Source organism: Muscardinus avellanarius (assembly GCF_963383645.1).
Source record: "Muscardinus avellanarius genome assembly, chromosome: 7".
Lineage (NCBI taxonomy): Eukaryota > Metazoa > Chordata > Mammalia > Rodentia > Gliridae > Muscardinus > Muscardinus avellanarius.
The window spans coordinates 111,406,237-111,431,551 of record NC_137793.1 but is presented as its reverse complement, the minus strand read 5'-3'; the positions used below and the strand labels follow the sequence as shown (position 1 = coordinate 111,431,551).

Genomic DNA, 25,315 nt, shown 5'->3' with positions numbered 1-25,315 from the left:
TAGTCTTAATTTTTAGCATTTGGTAATCATTATGCTACTCTGCGAGCATCGTGCTAAAATTTTTAAAAGATAAATTTCTAACCCGAACTTATTTAGAAATGGAATTTTACTTGAACAAACACATTTTGAGCACTTCTCCCCACAAAAGAGAAATAAAATCATCCAACATGATATAGTAACTTAAGATATTATTGCGTCTTCATTTTTACAGAGGAACAGAAGCAGATTTTTCATAATGTAGCCCCAAATTAAGGATAACCAGTATCGTGGCAGAATTTTTATTGCTTAAAAGAAAAACAGGCAAAAAAAAAAAAAAACAGGGAGAGAGAGAGAGGCTTCACTCTTCTCCTTCAAGTGCCAAGAACCCAAGAAAAAGAGACTTAAACACCAACAGAAAGCCGGATGGTGGCGCACACTTGTCATCCCAGCATTTGGAGGGAGGATCGCGGTTCGCGGACAGCCTCAGCTACTTAGTGAGGCCCTCTGCAACTCAGTGAGACCCTGTTTCAAAATAAAGAATAAAAAATAGGGCTGGAGGTATAGCTCGGAGGTAGAATTCCCCTGGGTTCCATCCTCAGTACCAAAAACCAAAAAATTAATTAATTAATTAATTTAATTAAATTTAAAAACACCAACAAAAGTAGACGTGATCCCACAGCAGGCGCTGTGTGAGTGAAGGGGATCCCAGTGTTGGTGGGAGGAGGCAAGGGATAAAGCCCGTGTAGCTCAGAGATGGAATATTCCTAAGTTCAATCCCCAGTACTATATGCATACAAAAACAATTAGTCCTTTCTGATCTTGCAAATTTATTCTCTCCTATGAATAAATTTATTTCAGAATTTATAAGCTTACTTATAAATTGGTTGTTTGAAACTCGAAAGTGGACATTTCCTTAGAAACCGACAGTTATAGTCCAGCCTCTCTAGCCTGTTTCTGACTCTTCCCCTTCAACTTGACTATGATGCTTTATTCAGTGGTTTTCAAATATATCAGAATTGCCTGGGGAATGCTGTAAAAATAGTCCATACTTCGGACACTTTGATTCAAGATCTTATAGTGGACACCCTGGGTCCATCCCCACAGAAGCCCCAGGCAGGACAGACCATGATGTGTTGAAGAAACTAAAACTAAAATTTCTCCAATGCGAAGCTCCCAAGCGATGGTACAGTGTCAGCTGTTGGCTATGTAGTCGGCGCTCAGTAGAAGTTCTCGGCTGGAAACCCCAAATTTGAGAGCTGTTCACACATAGACACTATAGGAATTCCTCTAGTATTAGTCCTTCTAGGTATTAACTGACGAGAAAGTGCTAGAGCAGAAGTCTCACGGAGTTTCACAAAAACAGCAAAATTAGACACCTAGACAGGACTAGAGAAGAATGATTAGAAATGAATATTAGCAGATCCTACGGCGCCTCAAGTTGCTGCCGTATTTAGACCAGACAGCTCCTATTTGACCGTGGTGAAGAGGTAAAAATCAATATTCACAAGTGTTCACGGATGCCTTCACGGGCGCGCTGCCTTCTGCAGCGATCCATGGGCGTTGGGAAGTGGATTCTACGTGCAGTTACCCACGAGCGAGTCCAGGAACCTCCACAGGCGTGCGCACCGTAGGGCGAAGTCATCGGGCAAGCCGGACACGAGCAAACAGCGCCGCACCAGAGATCTCACGCCGCTGTGAGCTCGGGAAGGCGGGCAGCTGGGTGCTGCAGGCCCTGGGAGCTGGGTGAGCTGTGTAAGAGATAAGCAAGTTCCGGGTCCCCACCACTTCAGCCCTGTGCCCCTTGAATAGCAGAATAGTCTTAATAATCATTTACTGATGTCCTGTGAAGAGTTTCCCCCCGTCTCATACATAACATCTTGACATGCACCACAGTATTGAGCTTTTAGAGTCCAAGTAGCTTTCCTTATTGACCAGCAAGAAGAGGATTCAGTGACTCGAGGACATGGTCTCTCTCGGTAGAAGCTCCCAATTCCTTCCACCTCCTTCCCAAGTCCTTTACACCACTGCAGACCGGCCGTTAGAGTTTCAATGACCGCTCATCCGCTCCCGTCCAGATCTTGGTAAGTTCTTGCAGAAGCAGCTGTGATCTGACTTGGAGCCCCTCAAACCCCCTCGGTCGCCAAGGAATGCAATACTATGCTTTCCGCCTATTTTTCTTCAGCCAGTAATTTGTCAAATGGGATAATTTGCATTTCTCCCAAGAAATTATCTGGATTGAACAAGAGCAGTACATGATGGCTAGTCCTTTGGCCTGTTACATTGAATTTTTAGACTCTTGAGTTTATGACCACCAGGAATATTTGTTTTGAAAAATATTAACCTGGGTCATACCAGGCTTTTTTTTTTTTTTATTGATAGTGGTTTACTCTGCCAGCATTTGCATCCATCAGTAAATATCCTGTATCTTTTTGTTCTGACACAGAGAAGCAGATCCCTCAAGTCCTGAATTATAGCTCTCATAAGTGACTGGACCAATGTTCATTTTGAGCTCAGGGAAAAATACTGGATTTGTCGTCGCTGTTGTTGTTGTGTGTGTGTTACCGGGGGTTGGACTAGGAAGGTTCTGCCTCTGAGCTACACCCCGGTCCTGTTTCTTTTTTATTTTGAAACTGCATCTCACTAAATTGCTGAGGGTCTTAGTTACCGAGGCTGGCCTCAAAACCTGCAATCCTCCTATCTCAGCCTCGCAAGTACTAGGATTACAGCCAGCTCTGTGTTTTTATTTTGAGGCAGGATCTTGCTACATTGCCCAGGCTTGCCTTGAACTTTTGATCCTCTGTTTCACCCTCCCAAGTACTGGGAGGAATGAAAAAAAAAGTACAAAGTGGGTGCTTTGACACCTGCTTATAATTCGGAAAACTAATACAAGAGGATCATGGGTTCAAGGCCAGCCTCGACAACTTTGTGAGCTGCTCAGCAACTTCCTGAGACCCTATTTCAAATTAAAAAATAAAATAGGGCTGGGGATGTAGTTCAGAGGATAATGCCTCTGGGTTCAACCTCCTGTACCAAAAAAAAAAAAAAAAAAAGAAAGAAAGAAAGTAAAAATACAAAATAGAGTGATAACCCTGGTTGATATGATACACGAGATAAAGATTATTAGGAAAATTCATTTAAAATTAATATACAACAAAGTGAATACTTATTTCATCTGAGTCATATAGTAAAACAAGAAATGCATGCTTTGAATGAGAAGAGGGAGGCTGGGGCTAAGGAAAGTTGGTATACAAGTTCAGCATCTAAGGAAAGTTGGTATACAAGTCCAGCATCTCTACTGGACATCCTGAATCTGCAAAGTTCCAAAATCTGATCTTCTGAGCACTGACATGATGCCGCAAGTGAGAAATGCCACCCCTGCCTTCATGCGACAGGTCACAGTGAAAACACCGGTGCACTGAACACACTGTATAAAGCCAGGTATGGTGGCCACACCTGTGGTCCTGGTACTCGGGAGTCAAGACTGGAGGATCGCAGGCCCAAGGGCAGCCGCAGCAATTTAACGAGGCCCTCAGCAGCTGAGTGAGACCCAGTTTCAAACTAAAAAATAAAAAATAAAATAGGGCAGGAGGTAGCTGGGCGTGGTGGTGCACACTTGAAATCCCAGCTCTTGGGAGGCTGTGACAGGAGGATCGCGCACGTTCTAAGCCAGCCTCAGCTACTGAGTGAGGCTCTCAGCAACTTAGTGAGACCCTGTTTCCAAATAAAGTATGAAATAGGTCTGGGAGTATAGCCCGGAGGTAGAAAGCCCCTGGGTTCCACCCCAGTACAAAAATAAAATAAAATAAAATAGGGCTGGGGGGTATTGCTGTGAGGTAGAACACTCCTAGGTTCAATCCCCAGTGCCACACACACACACACACACACACACACACACACACGAGTATAAGGCATATCTGAAACATGAGTGAATGCCATGTTTAGACTTGGGTTCCTTCCCCAAGATATCTGGTTACATGTGAGCAAATATTCCAGAATCCGAAATACTTAGGAGCCCAAGCATTTCTTCTCAGGGATTCTCACCTGTGTTCCTTTACGCTCTTCCACCCCCTCTCTGACCAGCCCAGCATGGTGAATGTGGTGAGGGAGGGAGAAGGAGGGAGTAAGGAAGGAGAGAGGGGGGGGGGAGAGAGAGAGGAGATGTGCAAGAGAGCGCTTAGTGTGCGTTCTCCTTTCCTCTTGTTGAAAGTCACTTCCACGCCCTCACTGTATCCCCTTTACTTAAACTTAGTAGGTTCTTTTCTTTATTATCTCCTGATAAGAGCTGAATAAGACACTTACCAGTCAGTGGCAGGCGAGGTTTTGGGGAGCAGGAGGGTGTTCCCAAAGCTTCCCAGAGGTGCGGGGTTGTAACCCACAGAGCGTCGCCAGGGGATAGATGCAAACGCCCATTTGATTTAGTGCCTTTCAAAATGCTGCCCATAAAATCGTTTTCAAAGGTCTCAACAGGCATCCTATAAATGGAATACAATAAGACAATAGTGCAAACCCCAGTGTGGACTGGCCAGATCCTTGGTGAGAAGTGGGTTTGGCCTAACTCCCGGGACCAGCTGCCTGGGATGTGAGGGGAGGTGGCGGGCGCTCAGTCTGCGGGTCCTTGGGGGCCAGGTGGCTTTTGTCTTCTGCTTCCTGCTCTCTGTCTTGGTATCCTGGTATTTATAAAATACAGGTTAACAGTTTGCAGTTTATTTTATATTGACAATTTTATAGTCAGTTATAAAATGGAGGGCAGGGGAGTTTTTATCTTGCTTTTAAAGTATTAAGACTTTCAACTGAGTTTTGCTTGTAAACATTTAATAGCTAAATTAATAGTAGCTATTGTTGTTTTGGTTTCTTATTGCGGATAACCAAGGGCTTAGCGGTTAAAAGAACATAACCTTATTATTTTAGTTGTGTAGGTTAGAAGTATGGCATGGGTCTACCTGGGCTAATGTGAAGGAATCGCCTGGCCGTGTTCCTTCTTGGAGGCTGGTGGGGAAAACCCGCTCCCTCGCCTTTCCTGCTTCTAGATGCTTCCACGCCCCTCACCCAGTAGCTCTGCTTCCGCCCTCAAAGTGTGCAGTGCCTAACGTCTTTGGCTCGTCTGTAGCAGTCAGATCTTCCTCTGAGAAAAGCTGGAAAGATTCTCCTCTTTTGATTTTACTGGGCTCACCTAGTAATTTTAAATAATCTTCCCATATGAAGGTCTTTACTTTAAAATTATCTGCAAAACTCATTTTTCCACATAGAGAAACATATTCATGGGTTTTGGAAACTCCAATGTAGACATCCTCGGGAGGCCTGTGTCCTATGGTGACATCTGCTTCCAGATCGACGGTCACAGCATAATTCACAGTAACCACATCATGGAACCAACCTACGGTCCACCACAGAGTGGGTAAATAAAGTGTGGTTTATCACACGATGGACTTTTAGCCATAAAGAACCAGCTTATGTCATTTGCAGGGAAATGGATGGATCTAGAGTATTATGACAAGATCAGCCCGTTTCAGAAAGTCAAGGGTCGAATATTCCCTCTCATTTGTGAATGTGAAAGAGAGAAGAGGAAATACGAAGGATAATTGAGAAGAGAGAACAGCCAAATAGTGGAAGGGGCTGGGGAGGGAGGCGGGGAGGGGGCTGGGAAGGGCGGCGGGAAGGGGGCTGGGAAGGGAGGCAGGGAGGGGAAAAGAAGAGCCGATGAGGGAAGCCCTTCAAAGCCTGCAACCGTCCTGTGTACACGGGAAGGCCTCACTGCCAGGCTCACTGGTGTGTGGGGAGCGGGGCGGCATCGGGGCAGCGGCACCCAAGACCTGTGTGCACCCAAGACCTGTGTGTTTGAATTTCTCTGAGCCTCACTATGGTGTATAATTACAATGCGCCCATAAAAGTATTTTAAGAATACTTATTTAAGCTGGGCGTGGTGGAATATGCCTGTAATCCCAGTACTTGGGAGACTGAGACAGGAGGATGCCAAGTTGGAGGCCACCCTCAATAACTTAACAAGACCCTCATCAACTTAGCCAGACTCTGCTTCAAAATAAAAATAAGATAGGACTGGGGGTATAGCTCGAAGGTAGGATGCTTCGGGTTCAATACACACACACACACACACACACAACTTAAAGAAAAAATAGTATGTAAAATATGTATGGATATGGCAAAAACAGGGAAAGTGACATTTGAATGACTAAAATTTGGTAATATTTCCCCTGAGAAATGGCCTGGTCAGTACCAGGAGGAAGGTGTGCAGGCCTGAAGGGAGCAGGTGCACCCCAACCCAGGCCACTCCACTGCAACCGGCTGGCTCCGTCCAGGGCTCTGGGGACATTGGTCAGCATCCCCGTCTTCAAAAAGGGGCACGCCAGGCAGGCAGTCCCCAGAGGCCCCTCCTGCTCTGGTTTACTAATTCCATGTAAATAGATATTTATGATATGAATTTAAATGTCATGGCCGGGCACAGTGTGAAATATCTCTAACCGTCATAAATGATTCAAAAAGTCAAAGTGCAGGTTCTGTCTTAAAACGCGGTCTCCCCAACGTGAAACTTGTCAAGTCCAAAATGTCAGGCCCTGGCTGGGTATTTAATACCTGGCTGCCAGCATACTCGTTAGACGTTGTCGTGCCAGGGTTGGATAGCTTTTTATGTTTGCTTGTTTGTTTTTAATAAATAGCATTTCAAAATGGTCAGGGTATCATATTTGAGGGCATTTCCTGAACTTAACTAAATAGAAAGTGCTGGAAAGGCAGAGGGCTGACAGTTAGTAGACCAAGATCAGCAAATTAGGTTAAACAGTCAAAATCAGTGATGATTCTTAACATACTCCTCGAGTGCACGACTTCATTCAATTGATTTAACTTATGGAAAGAAATACCTAGACAGTTCTTGAGATAACACGTTGCTTCCAATTCTAATCATCTTTAGTGACCTTTGGCTTATTTAATTAAAACTACCTACTCAAGAGGTCTCTTTTATTCCTTTCTGTAATAAAAAAATTTAAGCATCAGTATTCCATTTCCTAAAATATAATACAAATTTGTTCTAGTTTCAAGACGGGGAGTCTCCATGTTCATTGATTTCCCTCATAAATAATAAGCATTTTGTATCGTCTCTCCTGCATCTTCCTCCTCCACCTTCCCCCTCCTTCACACTGTGCCCATTACAGGTGGATGCTCAGGATCGCCTACAGCACAAGATAAATAAGCTTGGAGGGTTTCCTAGCAACATATTGTTCTGGGCACCTGCTCTGTTTCCCTGAACAGGATGAGGCCAAACATCCTAGACTCTCAGCCAGAGTGGGGGGGCTATTGGGGGTGCTGAATGCTTTCTCTTTTAAATTTCACTTGAAAATGAACCTCTTAACATAAGTAGCAAGCTTGACTTTTAAAAGAACAACACTCTTTTACCTGTGAAAAACAGTCTCAGTAAGAGCTTGAATTTTAAAAATAGGGTTTGAGGAGAATCCTAGAGGAATAAGCTTGCAGTATGTAATTCAGTCATTGGTGAATAGACTCATTTTAGAACTACATAGAAAATACTTTCACACAGGACCAATATTCAGCCTGGTCTCCAGTGGTTAAGAGCATCTCAGCTGCAGCAACACCGAAACACTTCCAATCTGGTGGGTGCTGGCTGCTGGAGTACTCTCTTACCTGCCACTCCCCACCCCTCTCCCTAGGGGTACACTACGCCTGTCCCTGCTTAAAACCCGGAGACGCGCCCCTTTCTCCCCTAGCACCAGGGCTGTTTCAATGTGGTGACTTTCTACTTGAACTTGAGAGTCCATTTTTGGTTTACTGAGTATATGATCCATTAGTCAGAGAGAAAAGAGGAAACTGTCACCATCGAAAGCAAGAAGAGTATGGCTGTGGCTTTGCTCACACGTGGCCTGTGTGTGTCCCTTGTTCATCTGCGGATTCAGAAGCTTCGGTGGTGGCAGGTGTTTCTCTCCTTCTGTTGCTGCCTGGTCGGTGGCAGTGAGCGGCGGAAGGTCTCTGGAGATGAGCTGATCAGAGATGACCGCTCCCATGAGGGTACTCAGCCGGTTTGCAATCCAGCTCTACCCTGGAAGATGCGCTCACCCGTCCGCCTGGGAGCACGCCCTCTTCAGCCAGCCGAATGCGCTCCCGATGGGGCTGTTCACTGCGTTACGCCTTACATCAGGCTTGGGCTGAGCTGGTGTGACTTCCAGACCACGGTCAAGAGCAGATAATGGCCACACTTCGTAGTGTTCCCGGAAGGGGATAACAAACGAACAAGGAAGGGGGAACGAAACCCAGTGTCTTTGTTAATCTAACAGAGTCTCTGGCCAGATTCCAGAGAATCAAACTCTCCTCATCCCAGACTATTGTAAAATAATTATATGCATGCCGGGCACTCCTTTGTTCTCTCTGGCACTCTCTGGCACATACGCCTCTCTTTAAAATGCAATATTTTGAACTCAACAAGAACCTGTTGAGAGCCAGCCTCCGTGGACCGAATCCTGTGCTAGAGACATGGTGGACGGCGAGGGTACAGACAGGTCGCACCCGTGCCTTCCCCACCCCTCCCGAAGCCAGCAAAATAGCAAGTCTGTGGCTTCAAAACAAACAAAATTGCTTTCCTTCAAGTGCCTTCCTTTGGGGGTCTTAAAGTTAAGGACAGAATTTTTTTTTCTTTTTCTTTTTGGGTGCTAGGGATTGAATCTGGGAGCATTCTACTTCTGAGCTACACCGCCAGCCCTATTTTGTTTTTTATTTGGAAACAGGGTTTCACTAAGTTGTGGAGGGCCTCACTCAGTGATTGATGCTGTGAACCTGGGATCCTCCTGTCTCAGCCTCTCAAGAACTGGGACTATAAGCATGTGCCACCACGCCCAGCTTACGGACAGATTTTGATGCTTTAAGGAATCGCTTAATTTTGATTGCTCATCCGAGGCTGAAAATAGACTCTGTCATATGGAACAAAATAGGGTATAATGCATTATTTTTTACTAAAAATATATTTATTTGAAATTTCCATGAACCAAGAATTATCTTAGACCTCTTACTTACATTACATCAGTAATTCTCCTGACACGCATTATGAAGCAGAAATCTATTTACCTGTCATTTTATAGATGAAGAAACCGAGTGGGAGAAGTTAAATACCTGTTTCCTGGGGGGGGGGTGTCACAGAGTTCTTAAATAAGTAGTGGGCATTTAGACCCTAGTTTATCTGATTCCAAATTCTATGACCTTTATACACTTAATTATTATTATTTTTCTGGTACTAGGGGTGGAACCCAGGGACATTCTACCTCTGAGCTACACCCCAGCCGTATTTTTTACTCTTTATTTTGAAACAGGGGCTCTGAGTTGCCAAGGGCCTCACTAAGTAGCTGAGGCTGTCGGCAAACCACGATCCTCCTGTCTCAGCCTCCCAAATGCTGGGATTACGAGTATGTGCCACCATGCCTGGCGATACTTAATCTAAGATTCTTTGATTCCATGGGATTCTTTGATTCTATAAGGTGCTAGTCTTTTCAGGAAAGATTCAATTGCAGTCTTTTGAGAATGATATAGTTTTAGCAAGAAATACATGAGTTGTTTATGTGATTTTCAATTATTGCATTCAGTACAGTGATCTTTTATTTCTTTAGGTTTTAATGGTAAACTTTAGAATTTTCATTCTTTTTTGGTATATCAACTATTAACTCCATTTAAAAATATTTATTATTTTTCAGGTTGTATTTCTATAACATAATTCTTATTTTCAATATGATAGAAGAATCTGAGTAAATTATACCTTAGGAGAATTAAAATTAATAGCACTATTAAATGCATATACAAGAAATGATACCAATAATATTATAAAATAGAGAGGGGGGAACTGTGGTTGTTTTTGTAAATAAAGTTTTATTGGAACACAGCCACAGTCATTGCTTATGTATCACCCAGGGCAACTTTTGTGCAATATCGACAGAGTCGAATGGTGTTTGTGACCTTGACTATGGCCTGCAGAGTCTAAGATCCAGGCTCTCTGGACCTTCACAGGGAAAGCCTGCCAGGCCCTGTTTAGAATCTGGACTTGCACCCTCTCCTTGAGTTTGGAACATAGATTCCTTTAGAAGGCCAGAAGTTAACTAGAAACACACTAGAAACCTTTCCCCTAAGTCTTGATCTTGGCTAACATGCTTTTCTCCCAACTCTGCAGGTGCCAACCAAAAAGCTAAAGAAATATGAAAAAGAGTACCAGACCATGCGTGAGAGTCAGCTGCAGCAGGAAGACCCGATGGACAGATACAAGGTAGGCAGATGCTTTGCACCTGTCAGAGCCAAGAGCCTTTGTGACCCTGCAGCAGCAGGTGTGGCGAGGTCAGTGCCCTCTGCCCACCTGGCTGAGCTAGCGCTGTCTGTGCTGTCCAGGTACGTCTTCATTTCAGAAGACCCCCAGTAGCCAACCATAATATGTTTTTTCTTTCAGTTTATATATTTGTAGGTAACTCCAGCTGTTGCCCTTACTCTGGGAATCTTCATAAGAAGCTGAGAGAAAGAGAGGGAAAAAGAGAGAAAGTGGCTTTCTACTTTCAAAAATGAGGAGAAATGGCTAAGTACTGGTTTAGCTGTGCATGATCGCTTCCACAAAGACTTTTAGACGGTGGATGGTTCCAGGACTGGCACACGGATCTTTCACACTTACTTCTGTCTGTAGCAAATGTAAAAATATAGACTCACATGAAAGGAAAAATAAAAACCACAAAGGCCTATCAAGCATAGTAACGGCGCTTGTCACAACATTTCCCTCTATGAACAAATTCCCGGATATCAGTGACGCCTGACAACTCTCAGTATCAGGATGGTTTCCGTTTAATACCTCAGTTACTTGATATATATATATATATATATATATATATATATATATATATATATTTTAATTGGGTCATTCACAAAGGTAGATCTCTTCCGTGGTAATTAGCAACACCAGTCCCAGCATGCAATGTTGGGAAATACCGATTGCCAACGTATTTCATTTTCCAAGTGAAACCTTCCTGTCGCCCTTCAACATGTTTCAGTTCTTCAGATTCATACAGTTGCGTAATAGCTCCCTCCCTCTCCGCATCATGACCTCACCAAGGCCAACGTGTCCTGCCAAGAAAAACGCTCTGGTGGCATTATGGATGTCGTCGCCCAGAGCGGGACGACCGCTTTTATAACTAGGGTCTCTACGTGACCAGAGCCTGACACGCACAGCTTAGTCATGCAGTCTCTGTTGACCCCACTATTCAGCTGAGTAGCTTGGCCTTGTGTCGATGTGTGCAGAGTAGTATGGCGGAAGGAGCTGTGGATTTTGTAGTCAGGCAGGTCTGAGTTCAAATCCTGGATCTCTAAAAAATAGCACAAGATTTGTGATCCTTGTTGAGGGTTTTAATATCTGTGCTGCAGTTTAGCATCTTGAACTAGTTTTTGGATTCTTTTTTCATGTGTGAAATGTTGTGAGGATGAAGGATATTGTATGTTAAGTACTCATGGTATAGTTGGAGTATTTAATAAATTTGGTTACTATTATGATGACTGTTAGTACAAGTTATCTGAAAATTACAATACTAATGTAGCCTTCTATTTTTATAGCTCCTCCAATCCTCATAGACCTTCCCCATATTTCTCCTAAGTATTGCCACCCAATAATCTAGCGTCCATCAGTGTGTTTCTTCCTTGACTATGGAACTGGCTCAGGAACTAGCAATAAGTCTCACGCACAGCTATGATAGATAACTAGGCGCGGACAAGAGGCTGATAGATAAGGCTTCGAACTAACTCCCATCACCACTGTCCCCTCGATCAGTCCGTTAATCTCAGTCCTATAAGTTGCTGCTGTAGAAGGTTTGAAGGTGGCCGTGATAAACTAAGAGGAAAGACCCAAAACAAAGCTTCCTCACTCCTTGTAGCCTGCTCATGTCCTGGTGCCTCCATCTTTAAGCCTGGACGAGCGTTTTAAAGTAAAAGAGGAAGATGAAACCCCAAACTTGTGTATTTAAGCTCAGGGTGGGACTGCACTGTTGCTCTTTGAATCTTTTTATGTCAAAGCAGGTATGTATAAATAAATGGTAGGGTGCATATTATTTTACAATACTTATAAAAGTTAGGATTATCCATTATCATCGTTTTTATTGAAGGATCAAATAGAATGAAACGGTCATGTCTTTTGTTTTGAACGCAGATATTTTTAAGTTCAAGTGAGGTGCCCTCTTATTTGCACATATCAGATTATTGTAATAGCTTCTCAATACATTATTTGAGTCTTATCTCTTTGCCCTTTCAATAATGTCTGGGCATCTCCCCTAGAGATGTGCACGGTAAAGTGATAATCCTCACGTTATCATTTGCTGTGATTAGCCTTGAATGAGTAATCCTCCCGTCTCAGCCTTCCAAATACTAAGACTACAAGCGAGCCACCACACCTGGTTAATACATTTTCAAGGTAATGGGCAACATAGTTCCCAACTTATTAACAGATTTGGTCTCCTGATGGCCAATGTCTAGTTTAAGAAAGTAATTATGAGCCAGGCGTGGTGGCTCACATTTATAATTTCAGTACTTAGGCAACTGAGACGGGAAGATCATGGGTTGGTGGCCAGCCTCAGCAATTTCACAAGTCTCTTTGCAACTTAGTAAGACACTTAAAAAAAAATAGGGCTGGGAGTGTAGCTCAGAGGTAGAGGGCTCCTGGGTTCAATTTCTAGTACCACCCACTCACACACCAGGAAAAATAGAAAGAAAGAGGAAAGAAAGAAAGAAAGAAAGAAAGAAAGAAAGAAAGAAAGAAAGAAAGAAAGAAGAGAGAGAGAAGAAAGAAAGGGAGAAAGGGAGAAAGGAAGGAAGGAAGGAAAGAGGGGAGGAGGGAGAGAGGGAGGGAGAGAGAGAGGGAGGGAGGGAGGGAGGGAGGGAGGGAAGGAAAGGAGGAAGGAAGGATCGGTTTATAGGACTGGTGATGTGGCTCAGCGGTAGAGTGCTGCTAGCCCTAGCATATACAAGGCCCTGGGTTTGATCCCATCAAAAGAAGAGAATTACAAACTAATTAAAATTATTTTAGTGAGAGTAGCAAAATATTTTAGAAAGCATCTTTCCGCATCCTTTAAATTTAATCTTGAAAGAATAAGATCTCTGTGCTGTGAACGAGCACTTTAGAATTCCTGGACTTTGGCCCAGGAACACAGTTCACATCAGCTCTTTCAGAAGAACTGGGGGAGCTCTTTGAGGACACCGGCTGAGCGCCCCGCCGCACAGTCCCAGCCCCTCCACAACCCTGGGAACCCACGCGGCTCCAAATGCCACGCGGACCCTCTGGCTCTCCATATGGCAAGAGAGTCAGGAAGATGGTGGGAATTATTTTTTAAATGCCTAGAAATGTCACACACTAGGATATCCCAAGGGGCATTTCTCTCAGACTTGGTGACGTACACAGAAGTGCTGTCGCAGCTGTGCGTGGAGACGCACACCCACAGTCCCAGCCCCTGGGAGGCTGCGGCGGCCACGTCACTTAAGCTCACAAGTTGGAAACCAGCCTGGGCAACATAGCAAGATCTGTCTCAAAAATATATAAATAAATAAAAAATAAAAGGCCGTTGCAGAAGAGCCAGAGGTGGAATTAAAGAAACCTGCCCCATACGGAGGAGGCTCTTAGGAGTCGCAGTCACACGTATGGGTCTACATATGTGTTTTGTGCCTGTTTTTGAGACCTATGCAAACATCTTATTTTCTCAGGTTATATTGCTATACTCACCTGCATCCAACACCTCAGTCTCTCTGTCTCTGTCTCTGTCTCTCTCTCTCTCTCTCTCTCTCTCACACACACACACACACACACACACACACACACACACACAGGACAACTAATGTGGTATAAATTTAAATTTAAAAACCCTACACCTGATGTAAACCTTCTTGATTTAGGTTGTGGCGACAGCTGTCCAACCTGTGCAGCCATCTAAAACCCCTAAACAGTACATTTTAAAAGCACGAATTTATGGTATGTTAATTAAATCATCCTCTCCCCACACCCTCAAAAAAAAAAAAAAAAAGCTAAATGTTCTTAGAGGGTGGGCTCTGACCCACCATCTTTGTGTGTGTGTGTGTGTGTGTGTGTGTGTGTGTGAGATACCAGGGATGGAACCCAGGGCCATTGTACCTCTGAGCTCCACCCCCAGTCCTATTTTTTGGTATTATTATTTTTTGAAACAGGGTCTCACCGAGTTGCAAAGGGCCTCGCTAAGTAGCCGAGGCTATCCGCAAAGAGCGATCCTGCAGTCTCCGCCTCCCGAATGCTGGCATTACGAGGTGCGCCACCGCGCCCGGGCAGCCATGTTTCTTTGCATGAGCCACAAGCCACAGCAGAGATACCGCTGCTTCGGCTATGCGAAGGAGACCACCTGCCAAAATTCGTGCTAACTAGTGACCGTTGGTGTTTTGTGTGCCCAGGGCTGTGGGGAAAGACCAGTACGGGTGGGTGGGGCACGTTCACTGTGAGTGATGCTCATTCATTTCTCTGTGGAATATATATGCTGTGTCTGTGCAGGCATACATACGCCTGGTCGCCTAGGCGTGTGCTGCCTGTACCACCTGGCTTGCACGTCCACCTGTATTTGAAACTCAGCAAATCCCATAATGTCTGCTCTATAGCTGTCAGTGTTTAACCTCATGATCATTGGAGGATATTTACTCTACACCTTTGTGGGTTTTTTTTTTTTCCTTTCTGCAGTCTTTGGGGTTGAACCCAGGGTGTTCTACCTTTGGGCTATGCCCCTAGCCTATTTTATTTTTCATTTTGAAACAGGGTCTCACTCAGTGGCTGAGGGCACTGCTAAGTTGCTGACGCTGCCCTCAAGCCCGCAGTCCTCCTGTCTTAGCCTCCAGAGCACTAGGGTTACAGGTGTTCGCCACCATGGCCACCTAACCTCTGTTAACATTCTTCTGAACTAGACACTGGCCAAATCTGTGTAATATTCTTTATTTACTCTAATGTTTTGATTTGGGAATTTATTGATCAATTTCACGAGAGTTTCAATGTGGAGTGAGATACGCCTGCAGAAATATCTAAGGTACATTTTCACTCTTGTGCTGCCCCCAGAAAACATACATTTATAAATGTGTATGGTTGTTTTAGAACATTTAAAAATTAGGAGTCATGCCCCTAAGACAGTTACCAATTTCAGAAGTTAAAATACTATTTTATTGAGATAAATGGCCTTCATTGTAGGGAAAGGTACTTTTCTAGTGGTATAATCGGTTGAGAGTACTTTTAGAGAATTATAGCCTTCAATCCACTTCTGGAAAATGATATTCTCTTGTTTAATTAAGGAGCTACTTGGGTTAAGCCTAAAAAAGCCATAACTAATTAATTAAATACAGTGATTCTCCCAAACACAATAAAGGTTACCTGTTCTGCGTGGGGAAATCCTAGGAAGACTCTGAATGCTTTAACTCTCCTGGGTCTGAGAGACAGACAGCATTTTTTCTTCTCTGCCTGGCTTTCTTTCTTTTTTGCTTTGTTTTTACTTCTTTTTTCCCTTGGCACTGGATATTGAATCCAGGGACGTTCTATGACTAAGCTTCATCTCCAGCCCTTTTTGTTTTTTAAATATTGAGACAAGTTCTAAGTTAACCCAAGCTGGGACCTCCAACTATGATCCTCCTGCCTCAGTCTTCCAAGTAGCTGGGATTGTAGGTGTGCACACACCTAAGACACAGATAGTATTATAAATACGTGTGTGTGTGTGTGTGCGTGTGTGTGTGTGTGTGTGTGTGTGTGAGAGAGAGAGAGAGAGAGAGAGAGAAAGACAGAGAGACTGGGGATTGAACCAGGGGCATTCTACCCCTCTGCAGAGGGTCTTGATAAATTGCTGAGGCTGGCCTCAAACTTGTGATCCTCCTGTCTTGTCTCAGCCTCCCAAGTACTGGGATTGTAGGTGTGATCACCCAACTATAAATACATACTTTCTAATTGAAGTAATTTATTCACTCAGTGTAATTAAATTTAGAATGTTTAACCTCCTTCTTGAGTCTAAATATAGTAAGTTTTAAAAAAAATCAATATGTCATTCATGATCTTGGCGTGTGGAGCAGTGGTGGAACATTTGTCTATCATGCATGAAGTCATGGGATTGATTCCCAGCAATGGAAAAAAAAATTCAAATAGAAAGATAGTGATCCTCAGATGAGATCGCCCTACATTTACACCTCGTTTTTCCTGCACATGCTAATTTTTGTAGAGCCATTGTTGCCATGTGCAATTTATAGGCTAAATAATTATATGTAAAAATAATATGAGATACTTGAAGTGAGGCTTAATTATATTTGTATCATTTGACATTTTTACATATCCATTAAAATGATTTAGAGCAATTATCACATTTTTTAAACTTAAAAATTGTTTAAATTATGCTCCTGGAAACCCTTCTACCACTGGGCTATACTCCCAGACCTATTTTATATTTTTATTTGGAAACAGGGTCTCCTAAGCCAGCACGGCTGGCTTCGAACCTGCGCGATCCTCCTGTCTCCGCCTCCCAAGCGCGGGGATTACAAGCGTGCGCCACCACGCCCGGCTTATGCTAACATTTTTATCATTAAAAAAAAGTTGGGGAGCCAGGTGTGGTGGCGCACACTTGTAATCCCAGTTCTTGGGAGGGTGAGACAAACAGGAGGATTGCAGATTCAAGGACGGCCTCAGCTACTTAGTGAGGCCCTTTGCAACTCAGTGAGACCCTGTTTCAAAATAAAGAATAAAAAATCGGGCTGGGGTGTAGCTCAGGAGTAGAATGTTCCTGGGCCCCATTCCCCTCAAAAGTGGGGGACCTTCCCCCCCCACTGTGTTCCTTACTAATGGAAGTCAAGACAAGCAAATCTATGTTTTAAAAAATGTTTTTCTAGCCAGGCGTGGTGGGCACGCTTGTAATCCCCGCGCTTGGGAGGCTGAGACAGGAGGATCACACAGGTTCAAAGCCAGCCTCAGCTACTTAGTGAGGCTCTCAGCAACTTAGTGAGACCCTGTTTCCAAATAAAAATAGAAAATAGGTCTGGGAGTATAGCCCAGAGGTAGAAGGCCTCTGGGTTCCACCCCTAGTACCATCAAAATAAATAAATAAGTAAATAAATAAATAAAATGTTGTTCTACCAATGAAAATAGGCTTACATTTTATTATTTTATTATTTTTGCATATCAGAGAGAGTGTTGGCTTTTAGAAATGTTTATTTTATGAAATTATGTGCTTTGACTAGATACAAATGGACATGAGCATGGCTTATCTCTGCTGGTGAGAGCTTAGTGGTAAACTGCAGAAGGCAGCCACTGTCTTTTTAAGCTTGCACAACAATGACTTTATTGTTGGAGGGCCGTGAAGAATTGAGGCCTCCCCCCCCCCCCCGTGTGTGTGTGTGGGGGGGATGTGGTCCGTGTGTGTGTGTGTGTGTGTGTGTGTGTGTGTGGTCCGTGTATGTGTGTGAGTGTGTGTGTGTGTGGTGTGGTCTGTGTGTGTGTAACTAGGGATTGAATTCAGGGGCGTTCTACCTCTGAGCTACACCTCTAGCTCCATATTATTTATTATTTTGAGACAGCGTCTTGCTATGTGCCGAGGGCCTTGTTAACCTGCCAAGACTAGCCCAGAACCTGTGATCCTCCTGTCTCGGCCTCCTAAGTACTGGTTGGAGGTGTGCGCACCGCGGCCTGGCCCCTTTGGGGCCCTGCCTGACAATGTAGCTGAAAAGAAGCAGGTGGTTTCTGAGAATGGGGTCCAACGACTCAGCTATGCTAAAGAATTGCAAAGCATGGTCACTGATGATCAGAATTCTCCAGAAAGTTTCTTTAGTTTTTAGAAAGTTGTGTTTCCTATGAACGTGAGAAAAATTATACGACACTAATATGTTTTTACATCTTCTGTGGTCCATTTGCCTTTTAATATCTCTCCTTTGTGCTCTACTGATCCACGAACAGTGGTCCATGGCCCAAATCTCACTGCTGAGTTGCTAAGGATGGTCTCAAACCCGCAATCCTCCTGTCTCAGCCTCCCAAGTATTAGGATCATCGGCCTGCACCGTACGCCCCATGGTGTTCTTATTTTTTTTTAAGGCTGAAAGAAATGCCGTCTGGTTTGCCAAGCGTCAGTTATCACCAGCAAGATTTTGTTTTTAGTTTGACATTTAAATTTCTTTTTAAAATTTCCACCAGAAAGATAAAATTGGATGCGATGAGAAAAGAAGAACTAAACAGTTTCAAATATTCAGATTTCCCCCTCAGAGCTTCATCTGCAGATGATAACGTTATTTCACCGTTTCATCTGTAGGCATGTGTCTGTGCATGTCATGAAACTGTGTTAAAGTTTAACGTGATGATTGTCAGCTCTCTCCAAAGAGGAGCCCAGGTAAATCAGTAACGTAATTGGGGAAAGAGAGAGAGAGCCCGAAGTAAAACATGTTGGTAAGACTGCTGGGGCCTTTATTTATTGATGGTAATGGTTTTGTTTTTATTTGTTTTGGGGACTGGGGATGGAACGCAGGGGCATTTTACCTCTGAGCTGCACCCCCCGCCCTATTTTATTTTTTATTTGGAAATAGAGTCTCCTTAGACTCATTGGTCTCACTAGAGGGCCTCTCTAAGTTCCTGAGGCTGGCCTTGAACCTGCAGCTCCTCTGTCTCAGCCTCCTAAGTACTGGGATTACAGCCCCGCACCACCACACCCAGCTGCTCTGGGTCTTTTAGAAAAACATTTTTTTTTCCTGACCCTTGAATGTCTTGAAAAACCTGTGCCAAAAATTCGCCATAGCAGCAGCGACACACCCAAAATATTGACCTCGGGTTACGCAGCCACCTCCTCCCCATCACTTTTTCCCTCAAAGCTTAGCTCATTTTCTTTCCACTGCCAGTTCATATTTGTCTGGTTTCTCATCTTGGGATAAGTGACGACGTTCCCCATCCCTTGAGCCGCTTCACCCAAACTTCAGCCCCCCAGAAACAACCCGGAACCTCGGCCAGGTTTTCTTCTGCGTCTTCCCCGCCCGATGATTTCATTCTCTCACCCAGAGATGAACTGTTTTGCAAGACTTCTGACCCTGTGGCTAAGGAACTCCCTTCCACCCAGCTCTGCCTGCCCAGGGTCAGCCACGCAGCTCCGAAGAGCAGCGGTCGGAGGGAGGAGTTCTCAAGTGGAGTCCCTCTGAGTTGAGACTTGCCCACTTGGCTGCCTCGGTGCACCTTCTCCCACGGAACGTTTGCTGTCACAGGGAGAGCTCAGGGTATATATGACACTCTAAGAGAAAGAAAAAAAAAAAACCAGCAAAACTGTATTAACAAATGTCTGTTTTTGTTACTGCCATTTCCTGTATGTACTAGTAGGTGTGCGATTTCACTGGATATTCTTTTTTTATTTTTTAATCAATTGTCTTTGTACCTATGATTGAAAACAGTAGTTGGTCTATGACTTTTGAGGAGGTAAGTTTTGAAATCTATGTATGTCTGTATCTGCGTCTGTCTCTCTGAAAAGTGCAGTATCCTCCTCCCCAGAGTTTCTAACCAAACCTCCCCAGCTGTGCACGGAAGGATGCGAGAGGGGCGACAACTAGCTGGAGTCTTCTGTTCTTTGTCCTGGGGGTGGGGGGCAGGTGAGCGAGATGGAGTCTGTCTGCAGGCATAAGGGGTTTTGTAACCAGCGTCTCCTCTGGTCTGAAAAGCCCGGGAAGCGACCTGCCTGTCCTGTCGACAGTTCTGAGCGCGCAGCACATCCGCTTTTAGAGACAGCCTGTGACTCTCTGGGGCGGCCGAGGTTATGGGGCTGACTTCAGGTCTCTCCCATGGGCGGACCTTGCCAGCATTCCAGAATGATCCAGGCAAGGTTCCCACCAGCCCTCCTAACTCTCTCCTCCATCCTTCAGGAAAAAGGCAAACTTTTTCTGGAATCGGTCTATTCTGAAAACCATTTTGGCTTCCTGGGAAGGGCTGGAAAAGACAGCCTAGTAATGTAATCTCTGTCAGGGTGTGGGTGTAAGATGGTTCTCGTAGAAAACCTCCGTAGCGGCGTCTCTGTGGCGCACTCGGGCAGGTGGTGGCCCTGGAGGGCTTGAGGGTCCCTGCCCCCCAGGCCTGGGCTGCGGAGGAGGATGCTGCACTTCTGGCCCCGCGGCTTGCTTCCCACTGTCTGTGAGTGCAGAGCAGGAGTCTGACTTTTCGCACTTGCTGCTTGCTTTGCAGACACTCAAACCAAAGCTTTGAGCTAAAGCCAGTGGGCGCGCCCCCTGGCTGTTCTGCTTTTTAGGGACCCCGTACCCTCCCCCTTTAGCTACGAAGAAAGGTGCAAGGTGTAGTAGTCATTACGATGAGAAGTTACGAGTGTATTCAGTCTTTCTTCCGTAATATATAATTTATGAGACATTCTCTCTAATCAGTAGTGCAGTAGCTACCTGGCATCTTTTTTTCCATCCTCGAATACTTTCCCACAAACAGCGTATGAATTTACCGGGAGGTTATTTTAACTCTGTTCTCAATGTATAATTGTAGCCTAAAAAATGGGTGGCTGTAATAATTTCACTTGTGCCAAATGAACGTAATTAAATAATAGAAGAAGCATTTTGTATCTCGGAACAGTACGAGTACAATTTCAGCAGAAATGGGATGCTTAACTCAGCCTTAGGTATTCAAGTAGTCTTATCGCGGTCTCTGGAAAAGCTTTATCAAGAAATGAGAAAAATCTCTTCTGCGTTATGAAATATGCCGTGTCAAAATTATGCTGGGTATGACTGTTCTTTCCTGGCAAGGAGTAAATTTATTGAGAAAAAATTTTAGAAATGTGTTTTTAAAAATCTAATTTTTTGTCGGGCGTGGTGGTGCATGCTTATAATCCCAGCATTTGGGAGGCCGAGACAGGAGGATCGCGGTTCGTGGACAGCCTCAGCTACTTAGCGAGGCCCTTTGCCACTCAGTGAGACCCTGTTTCAAAATAAAGAATAAAAAATAGGACTAGAGGTGTAGCTCAGAGGTAGAATGTCCCTGGGTTCCATACCCAGTACTGCAAGAAATAAAAATAAATAATAAAAAAGTAATAAAAATCTATTTTTTTTACAAGAATATGAATTACTTCCACCAACAGAAGTAGCAGTCTCCCAGAAATCAAGACTAATTTTCCAGGCTGTTAGAAATTGGGTTCCTTTGGCAAAATCCAAAGGATCGACTGGGAAGCCCTAGCTTTGTTATCTGTTTATACATAGCTCAGTTTCGCACTTACCTTGTTCCCGAGGCCGGGTTGGCCCTATACATATGTATACCTTCTTTTCAGGACTCTCTGGGGAAAGGGTTCCTAGCAAAGCAGGCTTGGGGGTGGGGGTTCCACTGTGCCCGGCCGTAAGGGAAGATCCCGTGTGCTTGACTCGCTTTCTAACAGGAGTGGTCTTGAAGTGAATCTCATCTTAGGGGCCGGGATGTAGCTCAGTGGCAGCGCGCCTGCTTTGCAGGTGTGGCACTCTGGTTTTGATCTCCAGTTCCAAAAAGACAAAAAAAGAGAACCCTTTTAAAATAAATCTCATTTGAGCATTTTATCGCTTCTAGTGGAATTGAAATTCTAAATTGCTCTTTTTTAAGCAATACTATTTATAAACCTATTGCAAATCTTTTATTATGTATTCGTTGTAGAGAACTTGGAAATATTTTCAAAGGACAAACACAAGACTAAAAATATTCCGCTACCCACAATTAATATCTGTTGTTTATATTGTGATTAAATGGGATTTTTGTTACATATCTTTTTCCCTACAAGTCAGCATAAGTATTTCCTGTTATCGGATATTTTTCTTTAATATGTTAGTAGTGTGTGGAATTCTGCCATGAATTTATTGAAAAATATTTAAGTGTTTTGGAATTCATTCTCTTCCCCTCTCTCTCTCTCTCTCTCTCTCTCTCTCTCTCTCTCTCTCTCTCTCCCTCTCTCTCTCTCTCATCCATCTCCAAGATAACTCCCTCTTTCTAATTCTTTGTTTGGAAACAGGGTCTTGCTAGGTTGCTGAGAGTCTTGTTATATTGCTGAGGCTGTTCTCAAACCTGTGATCCTCTCCTCCTGTCTAAGCCTCCCAAGTACTGGGATTACAGGTGTGCGCCACCACGCCTGGCTCTATCTTTTTTTTTTTTTTTTAGTGGTATTAGAGGTGGAACCCAGGGGCTTTCTACCTCCAGGCTATACTCTCAGACCTATTTTGTATTTTTTATTTGGAAACAGGGTCTCACTGAGTTGCTTAGAGCCTCAGTTAAGTAGCTGAGGCTGGCTTCGAACCTGTGTGATCTTCCTGTCTCCGCCTCCGAAGCGCGAGGATTACAAGTGTGCGCCACCACGCCCCACTGTTTCTATCTTTTTAATAGACACCTTTTTCAAAAAAAATTTTTATATTCTCCAACTATCCCAGCCTGCTCTGAGGAGGGAGGACAGAAAGGGAAATCAGTGGGGTCTTCTTCTTTCTATACGACAAGCATCAGGTTATTCCACTCCACCAGAGTAATGTGCAACTCTGTCTTCCAGAACATATATTTGTCTTTTGTTTGTTTGTTTTTGTTTGTTAATAAGGGCTTTGCCTGGTTTTGTCATGCCACCCTTGTAGAAAATACAAGGAAAATACTACAAGGAATATAAATCTAAAACCATCACATAGAAACCTTTCTTGTCAACCCCCTTGTAACTGCTAACAGTAGCAAATAAAACACTTTTGATAATTCCCAGGAAGACACTAAATGGCTGTTCTGAAGACAGACACATAGGCAGTCGTCAGGGCTACTTAGGAGACACTTGCTTCATAGGTAATTACCCCGCTCCTTCTTCATAAACCTTTGTTTTAGATTTTTCCAGAGAGTTCAAGGGGGAAAAACAGCTCAGTAATTTATTTTTCTTCTAGTCCTTTAAAGTATAGATTAAACAAAACAAAATGTTCTTCTTTTTGGTAATAGGGATTGAGCCTGGGGCGTTCTACCTCCCAGCTACACCCCTAGCCTTATTATTTTTTTTTTCAAAACAGTTTCTTGCTGAGTTGCTAACAGCCTCGTAAAGTTAGATTGGCCTCTAACTTGCCATTCTCCTATCTCAGCTTCCCAAGCGCTGGGATTACAGGTGCGCACCAAAACACGATTTTAGAAAATTTATTAGAGGAACCATTGTTCTCATTAACACAAAAATAGGGATTCTGAAAAGTAAATTTATTCTTACTCAAAGAACAAAAAATATCAGCAGAGAGGAAGATGGGAGGCCAGTGGTCGTGCCTTTTAATTTAGTGTGCTTAAAGATTCCCAGGCGATGTGAGCTCTGATCTTGGAGCAGTGCTCTGAAGCCATGTCTAGCGTCCCGGGTGTCTGTCCCGAGGCCTGGGGTCGGAGCCACCGTGCATGTTTCAGAGACTCGCTTGTGTCTGCGTTCCAGGTCTATGTGAAAGCCTCACGGGATGGGAGCGTGTTTGGAACTTTTGCTCTCTGCAGTGGTTTTTAGAGTGTAGTTCTGTCCGGAGGCTCCGCGGGACAGCCGTGAGCATCATGGGTAGAGTGCCACCGCATCGCACCGCTCGCTAAACCCACCGTTGTTCCCAGACGGCAGCTGCCTCCCCGCCACCGCGCCCTCTCTCACACCTTGGAAGTTCACTTTGTCGTCCTGCTTGTTGTTGTCGCCAGTGGCCTCCGCCCCTGCTCGGGCGCGGCACTGACGCCTCCTGCCTGTTGCTCTTCCTCCACAGCGGGAGAACCGAAGATTACAGGAGGCCAGCATGAGGCTGGAGCAGGAGAACGATGACCTCGCCCACGAGCTGGTCACCAGCAAGATCGCGCTGCGCAACGACCTGGACCAGGTAGAGTGCGAGGGGGCCGCACCCCGGTGGCTGGTGAGGGGGCCGCGCCTCCTAACTGGGGAGGGGCACATTACGCCCTTGGGGATGGTCTAGCTCACTTCAAACGGCATGTGCGCCCTACTCGATTGGTTGGGTGATTGATTGATCCATGGGTTGAACTGGTACATTGTAATCACGGCATAGTGAGGTTGAGTGTGCCAGAAACACACAGGCGCCCAGCGTTTGGTGTGTGTTCCCCTCGGGGCCCCGCCCTGCCCCTCCCCAGACACAATATTAACAGTGATAACGATAACTTCATATGTGAACTGTTTCCATCACCAGCTCTCCCCAGCGCCCCCCTCCCCAAACCCCTTCCTCTCTCCCACTGGTAGCTCCCCTGCACCCGCGCGTCCACACTGAGAGCAAACGCTCTGTGAGACTGGCCGGTCTCACCTAGCGTAGGATTCTCAAGTTCTGTCCATTGTGCTACGGATGGCATAATCGTTGTTCTTCTTTATGGCCAAGTAAAACTCTATTGTGTGTGTACAACGTCATGGTCTGTCCATCTGCTCACGGACACCGAGGCTGGCTTCATGGTTGGGCTGTCGTGAATTGTGCTGTGATGTGTGTATGGAAATGTGTGTGTTTACACACACGCACACACTATTAGTGGCCAGAAGCTACTAATACCACCCTGGCCTTGTAGCTATTTTGCTTTGGGTTCCAATAAGAAATTTTATCAGTAATGAATGCGCGGGTGTTATCGGAGGCACGGCCCGTACGCTAAGGGCTCACTTGGTGGATCGACAGGCGTCTTCGCAGACCGCCAGGGTACGCATTTTGGTACCGCTGCTTACGAACCGTGACCCCGGGGCAGTTCTCTTGCTGTCTGTAGGGAGAGAAACCTGTCAGCCTCAGAGGCTGGTAGGAAAAGGAGGGAAGGCATATTCGGGGCATGTGTCCATCAGGGCAGCCGCTGCTAGCAAGATCTCAACCTGTGCGGCCTCCCTTGCTCCTCAGTGGCACAGCCTGTCTCCTGCTGCGGGCATCTCAGACACAACTGGCAAGACAGAAGCAGCCTGGTGCAGATTTTACATTTTTATTCTGTTTTCTGACTTTTAAAAAGTAAATATTACCAACAGATGGTGCAGGGTCAGAAAAATTGAGACAATTTTCTGACTCAAAAAAAGTTGAGTCAGAAAGAAAGAGTCATTGCCTGTGTTGAAGCCAGGCATCGAAGTATTGAAAATACAAATCCGCTCAGAGCATTAAATGACTTGCAGACTTCAAATGCTGGGGCGCAGCTCAGTAGCAGAGCGCTTGTGTGCGGGCCCTGGGCTCAGTCCACAGCACTGCAGAAAGTAAAAATGAAGTAAAATGGAAGGATGGCTAAAGTGCTACTGTTTTCCCCTTATAAACAGTTTGAAAGCTTTAACCATAGTAAGAGGTAAATAAGACCCAAATGTTGAAAAACAACAAAAAGCCTGAAACAGCGCTAACAGAGAGAGGGAGGAGTCAACACTAGTGGGAGCTTGAGCCCCCCCCC

At 44.7% G+C, this 25,315-nt stretch overlaps 1 protein-coding gene across 7 annotated transcripts in view; it reads left to right on the top strand.

Annotated features, from left to right (window-relative positions):
- RABGAP1L (RAB GTPase activating protein 1 like) overlaps nucleotides 1-25,315 on the top strand; it is a gene marked incomplete at both ends in the record, with an annotated part of 518,644 nt that overhangs the window by 478,035 nt on the left and 15,294 nt on the right. For 6 of the 7 annotated variants that reach the window (XM_080699626.1, XM_080699625.1, XM_080699629.1 and 3 more), the window contains 2 exons: nucleotides 10,151-10,243; nucleotides 23,680-23,790. In XM_080699626.1, the coding sequence (XP_080555752.1) occupies nucleotides 10,151-10,243; nucleotides 23,680-23,790 (204 nt within the window). Of the gene's footprint in view, nucleotides 1-10,150; nucleotides 10,244-19,378; nucleotides 19,418-23,679; nucleotides 23,791-25,315 lie in introns of those variants that run through there. The other variant, XM_080699630.1, reaches the window with a different exon arrangement.